At 35.8% G+C, this 12,666-nt stretch overlaps 1 protein-coding gene across 2 annotated transcripts in view; it reads left to right on the top strand.

Annotated features, from left to right (window-relative positions):
* Positions 1–12,666, top strand: part of NBEAL1 (neurobeachin like 1) — an 82,699-nt gene that overhangs the window by 57,180 nt on the left and 12,853 nt on the right. For both annotated transcript variants that reach the window (XM_070956806.1, XM_070956805.1), the window contains 13 exons: positions 1,673–1,806; positions 2,396–2,497; positions 2,991–3,086; positions 3,187–3,311; positions 4,111–4,251; positions 4,981–5,111; positions 5,734–5,843; positions 7,410–7,527; positions 9,591–9,688; positions 9,915–10,031; positions 10,751–10,840; positions 11,246–11,355; positions 12,299–12,471. In XM_070956806.1, the coding sequence (XP_070812907.1) occupies positions 1,673–1,806; positions 2,396–2,497; positions 2,991–3,086; positions 3,187–3,311; positions 4,111–4,251; positions 4,981–5,111; positions 5,734–5,843; positions 7,410–7,527; positions 9,591–9,688; positions 9,915–10,031; positions 10,751–10,840; positions 11,246–11,355; positions 12,299–12,471 (1,545 nt within the window). The remainder of the gene's footprint in view (positions 1–1,672; positions 1,807–2,395; positions 2,498–2,990; positions 3,087–3,186; positions 3,312–4,110; positions 4,252–4,980; positions 5,112–5,733; positions 5,844–7,409; positions 7,528–9,590; positions 9,689–9,914; positions 10,032–10,750; positions 10,841–11,245; positions 11,356–12,298; positions 12,472–12,666) is intronic.

Here is a 12,666-nt window from a genome sequence, read left to right as displayed (position 1 = left end):
AGGGCATCATTGGGGTGGTCCGGGGTGGAGATGTACAGTTGAGTGTCATCAGCGTACTGATGGTACTTCACCCCAAAACCACGGATGATCTCACCCAGCGGCTTCACATAAATGTTGAACAGAAGGTGCGAGAGGACCGACCCTTGTGGCACCCCACATACAAGGGGCCTCGGGGTCGACCTCTGCCCCCCTGCCAACACAGACTGCGACCGGTCGGAAAGAAAGGAGGAGAACCACCACAACACGGTGCCCCCCACCCCTAACTCTTCCAGCCGGTGCAGCATGATACCATGGTTGATGGTATCAAAAGCCGCTGAGAGGTCTAATAGGACCAGGACAGAGGAAAACCCCTGTCCCGAGCCCTCCAGAGATCATCAACCAATGCGACCAATGCCGTTTCCGTGCTGTACCCAGGCCTGAAGCCCGACTGGAACGGATCCAGATAAGCCGATTCATCCAGGTACTGAGGGAGCTGTCGTGCTACCACACTCTCAACAACCTTCGCAACAAAGCGAAGGTTGGAGACTGGACAATAATTAGCCAACACTAATTATAGGTAATAGGTAATCCTTGAGTTATAACTATTCATTTAGTGACATTCAAAGTTACAACGGCACTGAAAAAGTGCAGTTTTTCAGTTACAACTATTACAGAATCCCCATCTCCATGGAATCAAAATTCAGGTGCTTGGCAACTGACTCATATTTATGACCGTGGCAGTGTCCCGTGATCCCCTTTTGTGACCTTCTGACAAACAAAGTCAAAGTCAACAAACAAACAGACAAAGTCAATGGGGAAGCCAGATTCACTTAACAACCATGTTACTAATAACAACTGCAGTAATTCACCTAACGTGTGGCAAGAAAGGTCATAAAACGGGCCAAAATTCACTTAACAAATGTTTCACTTAGCAACAAAAAGTTTGGGCACAATGGTGTTCACAAGTCAAGGACTACCTGTAGTTACTTGGCTACATATCCTCCTTCACACTGGAATGAATTTCTGGAAGAAAGATTTCAATTGCTTGATAATCTAGAATCTCCATTTGCATTGCAGTGGAGAAAAATATTGCTGATTGCCCAACTTTCCCCTGGTTCTGGGGATCCTAAATCTTTTTTGGTTGATGATTTGAGGGATCTGACATTTCTCAAAATGGCTGCCATGGTAAACATCCATTTATAAGAAGGCAGTTTGAAAGTGCTCCCCACCCTTTTTCCAGCCTCTCACAATGCAGTCTCATACTTCAGCTTGCCTTTATCTGCTTTATGGGTGTATAAGTTCTTTGGAGGGGACTGGGGGGAGGTTATTGGGGCAAATTTATTTTTCGTTTTTTCTTTTTTGTATAACAGATTACAGCTATTTTAGAATTTATACTACAGTTCTTGTTTATTTCATATCTTGTTTCATAACTGAATTGTTGATAAATGTTACTATTGACTTTCAGTGACAGGGAACTATTGTATAAAAGGGTAGTTTGAAATGAAATGATCCTGACGCCTCTGGTTGCTTAGTCTTGCTACTATTTTTAGCAAGATTTCTATTTTGGCTGATTCCAATTGGAATTTTTTACTTTTCCAATCATGTTACCAGACCTTCTTGACTTTCATAATTATCATATACCTACTTTTTGAATATAGTTAAGAATAAACTGAAATTCTTCTTCTATATCCAGGTATAGGTTTTGATTTTAAATGGCCTCTTTCTCAAATTCGAGAGATTCATTTACGCCGTTATAATCTGAGGAGGTCGGCTTTGGAGATCTTCTTTATTGACCAGACTAATTATTTCCTTAACCTTAAAAAGGAGGTATGTAATTTTAGACGTTTCTTGTGCAGAATACCTTGAGAGAAATCCCTAAAACGTCATTTTCATTACTGAGTGACTTTGGCCAGTGATCTCCTGTGAACAGATGAATGGGTTCAATTCAATAATATTCCTGACTGTGCTAAAAATGAACCCAGCTTGGATGGTGAAGTAATTGAGTGCTTTTGTTTCATATTAGGATTTTAGGTGCATATTTAACTTATTTTTGTGATCAGCTGACATATTTAATAATGAAAGCCAAAATATCTAGTTCAAATACCATGTTTTATGCAGGTATGCTTAAAAGAAAACCAACATTGGTTTTAACATCTTCCTTTAGCATATACCCTTCTTCAACGCTTAGTGTAGCGGACCATCGTTGCTGGAGATGATAAATGTTGAGGCAAAATTCCTTTAAATAATGTGGTAGTATTTATTGAAATGCATGAGAATTTATTACAGTAAAATGATAAATTGAATTGCATGGATTAGCCCCACAATCAGGTTGCCAAAACAGCAAGCCCAAATGTGAAAATAGGGAAATTCTGATGATGTTATTCAATAAATTAACCTATGTATTTCTTCGTTGTAGACAAGAAACAGAGTATATAGTCGAATTCTGTCTCTGTGTTCTCAAAATATTAGTGGAACCAGATCTCCCCAAGAATTATTCAAAACTTCTGGATTGACTCAGGTAGGATAATAAGATGAATGGTGGGAACATTAAAAATAATTCATGTCTCTTTTTGCTTGGAATAATAGCTCCCTCAGCTGGTGTCAGAGCTAATTTTAAAAATACAGATAAATGTAATATTTGAACGCTTCTATTCTCTATTAAAAACAATTTGTCACTTGAAGAGTACAATAAACTTTAACTTGTGATGTATATAGGACAAAACTAATATTAGCTTTATTTTACACAACCTCATCCTAAATGGAGCATTCTGCTGCAAGTCCTATTTGTTGGATTATATAGGAAAGCAACAATAATATGATTAAAAAATAATAATTTTCATGGTTATATGGTTCTAGTTCTGTATGGGTTGTAGGAGTAGGGTGGCATAAAAATCTGAATAAACATGAATGCTGCTTTAAGTTTACCGTTTTGTTTGCTTGAATTATACTAAAATACATCACTAACTCTTTTTACACAACATTAGCTTCAACATTGGGTTTTCTTTATTTAGAAATGGGTGAACAGGGAAATATCCAATTTTGATTACCTCATTCAGTTAAATACTATGGCAGGACGAACCTACAATGATCTTGCACAATATCCTGTTGTAAGTATTATTTATGTCCTTTGTTTCTGACTAGACATAATATTATATTTTATCAAAAAACAAATGTGAGATTTGAAGAATGTTCTCCTTTTTGTTCCAGTTTCCATGGATTCTGCAGGATTATACTTCAGAAGAATTGGATTTGAATAATCCTGCAGTGTTTCGGGATTTGTCTAAACCTATTGGTGTAGCGAATGAAAAGAATGTGAGAGCTGTAAAGGAAAGGTATTTCTTTTGAAATAATCATTTAATTGATATCCTTATAATGGATCTGCTTCTTCTTAATGTTTGCGCTTGTTCTACTCTTCCGTCTAGTAAGTGGAATTTATTATTCAGATGGTAGTGAAGAATTGAAGAAAGCTGTTCAAGTATTCATTGATAGGCAGATTTAGGATAAGAGCATTTTAAATTGTCACAGCCCTTTCAGATGTGTAAAACTGAGGCATAGTTATTGGATGTGGAGGGAAATAAGCAGTAATAAAACTATGACAAAAAAGGAAGTTGATAGCTATATTGCTATAATAATGGTTGTTTATCATTGAGAATATGGGGTTGCATGTCGCCTTAGAAAAGCCCAGTGGAGGAAGCATTGTGAAGTTGGTGTATATGAATGCTTAAAAAAAATTGAATTGAAAGAAATTCTTTTGATGATAGGCAGAATCTTTGTGCTCTTTATTAGTATAGAAAATGTAAAATTGTTGTATAAAATATTTTCAGTGCAAAAATTCTATTTTTTCCATCACTTATTGTTTTCCTTGCTTTTCAACAACTCACCCATATGGTGCTTATTCGCTATATAGTCATACTGATTTATATTGATTTACTTTAGTGTTTCAAGCCCAGCCTAGTTAAAAAAAGAAAAACTTGATTGATCAGCTCCCAGATTCTTCTTGTCTATTATGAATGAAGAACTCTGAGTGTTCTTCATTCTCAGATGGTAAATGATACTAATATAACTTCTCAGAGTAAATAAAACAATAAATACCAAAATATTCACAGTTATTTTTCTGTTTTGCTTTTTAAGATATGATAACTTTGAAGACCCCCTTGGAATTATTGACAAGTTTCACTATGGGACTCACTACTCCAATGCAGCTGGGGTCATGCATTACCTTATTCGGGTTGAACCTTTTACCACTTTGCATATCCAGCTTCAGAGTGGGAGGTATGATATTAAGCGATGTACCAATTTCTGTTGTTGGCTTAATGGCTGAATTGCAGCATGTATTATTTTCCTTGAAAGTGAACAAGGTATCATTTCTTCACATACTTAGGGTAGAGATGGTTATTTCTCAGAAAAGAAGCCCCCTTGCATGTAATTCAGAGGAGCCGCAAACACAATAGATCTTTTGAGTAAAGGAAGCAAAAAAAAAAAAGGCTTCTTTCCAATAAAACAAAAATATTATTTATTTGTTTATAAAATTTATTGGTCGCTCATCTTACCACAGGATAATTCTGGGTGGCTTACAATATTAAAAAGTGTAATTATAAGATGTTTAACTTCTGATACTTTGCCATGTAATCTTAGCATCTTGGAGATACCCAAATTTCCCACCAAGTTTTGTAATGGCCACGCATAGTCTTCCTCCATGCAATTTGTTGCTGTCCAGAGCTTCATTTATATGCTAATAGCTAAATAGAGTTCTTGAATGAACACGTTTTGTGTTCTAGTTCAAATGTGATGCAGGAATGTGTGCAAATGATGTGTAGCTCCAGATATGCATTGTTATCCCAATAAATAGGTATATTACTTTTTTAAAAATTGCATTCATATTTGATTTGATAGGAAGAGCACTGAGCTAAAGTTAAGTGCAATTCCATTATTTAAATGGAATTTTAGTGGAAATACTGATGTGTAATTTGGGGAGTTTGCCTGTGTATTTTCTCTCTGCAGATTTGACTGCGCGGATCGACAGTTCCATTCCATTCATGCTACTTGGCAAGCTCTCATGGAGAATCCAAATGATGTGAATGAGCTAATCCCAGAATTTTTCTACTTGCCAGAGTTCTTAGAGAATCAAAATCGTAAGAAGTTAAATCAATAATAAACTGCACAGAACAATGGAATCGCTTTTGAGGTTTAAGTAACACTATGTCAGGTGCAAATAATCAGGACCATTCATGTGGATTGCAGCATAAATGATTTATTGAAGCTTATATACAAGAATCTAGTTAACTAACACCAGCACTAAACTGGCACTAGATAAGAGTCAACAGAATTCAGGAGGGGGTGGGGGCTAGACGTAGTTCTCTTGTGGCAACGCAAAGACTCTAAACTGATGATGCATTTTACTCTGCTCTCTCTCTACACCCTCTCCCCGCCCACCCCCAGTTTTGCTTGCTCTTCTCCTGCAACACATTGGCTAATGTTCTGATCCTGTGATTACAGAATGAATAGAAAATCTCATTTATCATACAAAATTCCTAAATTACACTTTTGCCATATTATTACAAATACTGTTATTCTATTACATAATTTGGTTCTATTTAAAATAAATATGTGAGACATTGATTTTCCTGATTAACTGCTTTTCTTCTGTCATCTTTTCCTTCAGTGGTATCTGGCTTAGAAAACAATAACTTCTGATATTTTCTGAAACATTTTATCATCTTAATTGCACCTGAAACCCTTTTGTCTTATCTGCAGATTTCAATTTTGGTCAGCTCCAGATTTCAAAAGAAGAGGTAAATGATGTTGTCCTACCAAAATGGGCACATTCTCCAGAAGACTTCATTTTCAAACATAGGAAAGCATTGGTGAGTTATAATCCCTCAGGAGAGATAATGTAAGATTTTAAAATGTGTGTTTAGCACAAAGGACCATCAGAGTACATGTGTAAGTTGACAGGAAATGAAAGGAAGGTGTGCTGAATATGTTTCTGCCTTTAGTAATTTGTAAAAATAATAAATGCGGGATACAAATAAATAAGTTTTAAAAATTTAAAAGGTATGGCATTCACTAATTCATAATCATGTAAAATGATTTTCAGTGGCCTTTCTCTCTTCATTCTTCTTGATACAATATGATATACTATATTAATCAACCATATCAAACATAAATATCAACCATAGTAAAATACAATAAAATGAGATATGATACAGCGAAGTGAGATAAAACAGAATAAAATATAGGAGGCATGATAAATTGGAGATAAATAAGTTAGATAAAATAATAGAAGGTAAAATAGAAAAAGAAGAGAATTAATTGTATCAAATGACTGTGTCAGATATATAAAACTGACACAAAAATGCAAATAAATAAGAAGAAAACATAACTTCATACTATATCATCACCCCTATAGTTAATTCTAATTTAATCAAGGTATTCTTTCCTCTTTGAGGTGACCTTTGAAATGAGGACTGCAGTCTTATTGATGATTTGTAGGTTTGTTCCCTGCAATAAGTTAGAGTGTTTCTCTTGGGTGCTTGAATATTTTTTAGTTTTTAAATAAGGCTAAATAAGTGGCTGTTTCTGGAGGGTACAATTTGCAGTTGACAAGAATGTTTTCAGTGTCTTTAATGGCTGGTGCTTCACAAATCCAAAATCTTTCTTCAATTGGGATCCCATGAAACCTCCGATGTCTTATCATGGAGTCCAAATGTTCAAATCAAGCTCTAGAAAAAACTCTTCTGAGATGTTAAGGCAGCATGTAATATATTTGTCAGGTATTTTTCTAACTGGGTGGCTGATTTGTGTTGAGCCAGCCGCTTCAGACATTTGACACATTTAAGTGCTGCAATATCATCTTAAGTAGCCACATTAATAACTCTTTGTTTGAAAGCCTTTAGAGCTAATTGGACTGAGAATTGGATAGAGAATCCATATTGAGAGATGACATTTGAAAGTTGGGTGGCCCAAACACAATGTTGCTTATTGTGTAATTGCTCTTCAAAGCACAGCTACCCATCTGGGTCCATGGATAGCACCTTCAGCTAGTAATTAAATATTTAATTACTAAAATTTTGTAGATAGTATCTGGTAATCTGGCCAAATGTTTTGGAAAAAATCTTTTTATAGTTTTTTTGCGATGTAAGTTGTTATTCTTATCCTTAGAAGTTTTACTACAGCTGAATTAAATTGTACTTTTATGGTATCTATTTATTTCTCCTGAATGGTTGCAGAAACTTGGATTTATTTTCTAATATTTCACAGTTCCTATGTGTGCAAACATTATCATATTACTAGGATGATATTTTTCAATGAATGTAAATATGGAGAGGAAACTGTATTTGGAAAAAGCCTTTTTTTTCAAAAAATAAAATGGGCTAGAAGTTTTTTTGAAGAACTCAGTTACTGAACTTAATTTTTTCTTGCTGTCTTAGGAATCAGAATATGTCTCTGCTCATCTCCATGAATGGATAGATCTGATTTTTGGCTATAAACAAAGGGGTCCAGCTGCAGTGGAAGCTCTGAATGTTTTCTACTACTGTACCTATGAAGGTATAAGTCCCATCTTTTCTTGTTTCATAATTGGATCATGTGTGTTGAAAAGGTTAATAGTAGCTTTAAAAGCTATACCAAGGAAGGGCAGGAGAGAGCACAATAGGCTTTGATTATGCCATGGATAAAATGTTGCACTCTATTAAATATTTGCTATCTTATAGCTGTATGATTTGATTAGTGCTGCATAGTATTAAATGGCTTATCTATTATTCTTTTGCATTAGCCTCTATACATGGTTAATTAGGATTAGGGAGAATGATTAACAATGTATCAGTGGCCAACTATTTGGTGATAATATGTATGTATTACATCATGTTTGTTTTTCTTATAACAGTGATAGGTGGCAGTATCTAACTGACATTTGGCTGCTCCAGAAAAAAGCTAAGCAAGATCAGACCTTGTTAATACAGATAGTCCTCAACTTCTGACCGCAATTGAGCCCAAATTTTCTGTTGCTGAGAAATTTGTTAAATGAGCTTTGCCCCATTTTATGACTTCTCTTGCTGTATTTGTTAAATGAATCACAGCAGTTCTTAAATTAGTAACACCGTTGTTAGGTAAATCTGGTGTCCCCATTGACTTTGCTTGTCAGAAAGTAACAAAAGGAGATCACATGACCCTGGGACACTTCAGCTGTCATAAATGTGAGTGAGTTGTCAACCAGCCAAATGTAAATCACATGATCAAGGGGCTGCTGCAATGGTCGTAAGTATGAAAAACGGTCATAAATCACGTTTATGCTGTTGTAACTTCGAATGGTTACTAAGCAAACTGTTGTAAATCGAGGACTACCTGTATTTCGATGGAAGGCTACTACAAAATCCCAGAATTGTAAACTAAATTGAAAGTTGTAAATACATCCTGGCAAACAATCATTGTGTAGACATGTCCATGGCATCACCATTTCACCAGCGCCATGAATCAAGTGCATAGTTTTACCTACATCATATCTATATATGGATCATTTAAGATTTTGGGAGTTGATTTTAAGTGACAAAGTTGATGCGATAAAAGTTCAGTTTTTATTTGAAATGTTCTCCATGACCTCATATAGAGTGTTCCACTCAGTCAGCTCTTACTGGACACTGCAGGAGAAGACCATTGAGTCTAGGGTGGCAAAAAAAGTCAGGAAAAGTCTAGTAGCACCTTTTCTGACTAGCAAATTGTATTAACAGACATCAGCGTTGTCAGATTCATAGAGTGGCTAGACTACATGAAGTTTCCAGGCATCTGATGACATTATATGCAGCTCATGGAAATTTATGTTTGTTAATGACATCTTTTAGTCTGAAAAGATGCTACTAGACTCCATGTGATTGACACAGAAATTCTAAGGTTAAAATTCATCAACTTTTAGAAGTCTGTGCTTCTCATGATAAAATGGTTCTTCACAGCAGAAGCTGAAGGCCTTCTTTGGGAGGTGGTCTGTGTGTAACATCAATCTCCAAATACACCTTGAGCCTTAAATGCTTTTCTTCAGCTCCATTATAAATATGGGGAGACTGGAAACTTCTGCTTTTATTTGGTCACATTTTAGCACATCATCTAAACTAGTATGAAGTTGAAGAATAACCAGAATTTCTTAGGGCTGAATAGTTTTTAAAAAATGAAAGGAAATGCTTTGTAAACAATGCTGGAGCAAACGGGATCACACAGGTTCAAGGGTCAGTCATTTTCATCATACTAAACTAGGTTTATTCTTGTTCTTCATGTTGCATCCAAATGGATAGGGCAGATTGGTCACAGACCTTGGCCATAGTTAGCATTTAGGCCCTCATGAAATCTTCTCTTTCACTACCAGAGTTTGATTTTCCTTAACCTTGATGCTTTTTGGAGTTTGTAGTCTGAGTAGATCTGAAGGACACCAGATAGAAAGAGAGGCTACTGTACATTTACGGTACATGGAGAAACATTTCAATAACTGCAAGGGAGGGAGCAAGCGTACACCTCCCCATAACAACTTCAGCTGATGAAATATTAAGTAATATATACTTGTGAAACTATGTACAGAAAGGTATATTATTTTTATTATTTTGTTTGACATTTGACTATCATTACAGGAGCTGTAGACCTGGATGCCTTAACTGATGAGAAAGAAAGAAAAGCCTTAGAAGGGATGATTAACAACTTCGGACAAACACCTTGCCAATTATTGAAGGTAAATCCTTTGGAAGCACTAAGAATCCCAGGTACCATCTCCAAATGAATAGTCTATCTTTGACCATGTATCATGGGTCTCATGCTTCAGAGGTTTCTCCTGAGGCCTGCCACACCTCCCTGTCACATACTGTGCCAAATCATACGATCTTTATTCCTCTTATTTCAATAATTTGTTGAAGAATCATTGTGTAATTGTGGTTCCCACTTCTCTGGACTTATTCTAGGAGCCCCATCCAGCAAGATTATCTGTGGAGGAAGTGCTGCAGAAGCAGGCCAAAAATGAAAATTCCACCCTCAATCTGTTCCAGCATCTCTCTGAACTAAAATCCTTCTTCATTGAGGTAAAGATATTTGTTATCAGGTTGCAGCTGATAATGTTTCACATTATTTATATTTAATATTTTAAAAAACAGCCTCTAGGGTGTTTGAAAATAAAAATAATAATTTCCCACATGATTGGATGAGCTAAAAATGGATTCAAGGTCCAAAAAGCTAAATGCCTATAGAGACAGAAGACTGTGCATTACACATTTTCTACAATGATGGTAGAAACAGATCTATTAAGTTTTTTTGGTTTCTGCAAATGCAAAAAACCTACAGCAGTCTTTAACATTGTTTAAATCTCTCTAAACAGAGCAAAGCAGAGAAGTCAAAAGCACTCCGAGGATAGTAGTCTATCAATAGCAATAGCACTTAGACTTATATCCCACTTCAGAGTGCTTTACAGCCCCCTCTAAGCGGTTTACAGAGTTAGCATGTTGCCCCCAACAATTTGGGTCCTCATTTTATTAACCTTGGAAGGATGAAAGGCTGAGTCACCCTTGAGCCAATGAGAATCTTACTCCTGGCAGTCAGCAGAATTAGCCTGCAAAACTGCATACTAACCACTGTGCCATGGTAACAGAGCTTGATGCTGTGCATGGCTTTCTTCTAGAAACTCCATTTAATATTAGCATCCCCATTGGCTATAAATTTGAATATAACCTACATGCTAGCATATGTCACATTAGATTAATTTGCCTTACTTACCATCACCAACTAGCATCTGTTTTCCCCTTAGGGAATCAGCGATGGAATCCCCATTGTTAAGGCCATTGTTCCCAGGAACCAATACCGATCTTTCATGTCACAGGGAAGTCCAGAACTTTTGGTGAGTGACATTTGCGAAAAATGCTGGAAGACTGTCTAATATGAAATTATCAAAATGACTTGTTATTCATTGTTAACTTGTTGCCTGTTGTTAATTTGTTATTAATTTTTAACTTGTTTCCAACTAAAAGTGGAAAGTTTAAGGATATTATAATATACTATAAGTTGAGGTATCTTTGATCATAGTTGGTGTGATTGTTGTGTTTAATGTTTCCTGAGTAGATGTAGTATCTTAATGCAATAAATATATACAAATTAATAGAACTCTACTTTCAGAACTATAATTCAAAGATTCACAAAAGAGCAGCTGGATATAAAGGCAGGGAGGAAAGGCAAACTGTATTTATATTTGATGTTACTGAAGTTTATATTTCATTTTTAAAAAATTAAACATTCCTTTCTGAAGGTAACAGTAAACCTCAACTTTATTATTGGGACCCATGGATGGCTACCTTATGACCGAAATATTTCCAATTATTTCACTTTCCTTAAGGATCAAACAGTGACAAATCCCAAGTGAGTAAAAAAACCATAATTTTCTGGGAAATATTTTGGCATGCGTTTTACAAACTAGAGCCCACCTTATAAAATGTATTGATGTGATCCTTCATTGAGGATATGCATAGAGAGAAAGAATATTTTCATTGCTCTTCGTGTGTCTTTAATCTTTTTATCCAGAGCAAGGTATAAATATGTTTATCTGAATCAAACTACAAATATGCATACAGGTAGAAGTTTGTATGTATGTATTGCATACATACATTCAGTGTGTATGTTGTCTATTTTGAACTGCAAAATAGGCTTCTGGGTAGGTGATGAAAGCTTCTTCTCAGAGCTGGATGCTATGGGAAATTATCTGAAAAAATCAGCAGACTTTGCCGAAGGATGAGAATGTTGATGAAGGAGTCCATGGGCTCATGGTTAATTTTGGCTTAATAAACTGGCTCATTGAATTCATGTTCTCTTTGCTATTTAATCAGCTTTATACTGTCCTCTAGACATTTTCCCAAGGATAGGTACATCCTGATTGAACAAAGCTCAGATATGAGCCTGGAGACTCCTGTAATGCAAGATCAAGAGAATGGATGATAAAATCTTAAATCCGCAGTTCAGATCTCAGAAATTTGCACAGTTATTGATAAGAATTGGGAGTTTGGTTATAATAGTGTACCACAATCAGTCATTATATGAATGAACAGGGTAAACCTCTACCTGACCTCTGACTAGCTCTCTCCCTTCTCCCATCCTAACTGGAAGAAAACAAAATTTGTTATGCTGGAAGTTGAAACTTGTGCTTTATTCTCACTTTGATAAATGCTTATATCGTTGCAAGCAGATTTCATATTATTAAGTAATTATATTGCATTTTTATTTGTACTGAAACATGCTTCATGATTTTGGGCAATAATATACTTTAATAAGTGGAAAATGTAGATCTAATTTTAGTATTTGTTTCCAGAACACAACGAAACATCAGTGGTCCTTTTGCACCAGGATTGGAAATTACTTCAAAGTTGTTTGTGATGTCCCATGATGCAAAGTTGCTTTTCAGTGGAGGGCATTGGGACAATAGCATTCGTGTGACATCTCTCACCAAGGGAAAAGTGATGGCGCAGCATATTCGGCACATGGGTAAGGGATTGGGCATTTATTTATTTATTTACTTTACTTACTTATTTACTTACTTACTTACTTATGTATTTATTTAGAGTGTATTAGACAATGGGCCTATTTAGAATGTTGAGATGCTCTCACAAAATAGCTGCCACAAAATAGGTGGGGTTGCTTATAAATTTCTGCTCCAGGGAGCAGGCCAGTAACAAAGTT

This window comes from Pituophis catenifer, unplaced genomic scaffold, assembly GCF_029215685.1.
Source record: "Pituophis catenifer annectens isolate HBS135680 unplaced genomic scaffold, rPitCat1.0.hap2 SCAF_1, whole genome shotgun sequence".
NCBI lineage: Eukaryota > Metazoa > Chordata > Lepidosauria > Squamata > Colubridae > Pituophis > Pituophis catenifer.
Note: the sequence above shows the minus strand (reverse complement) of the source record. Positions and strands in the feature narration are given on the sequence as shown.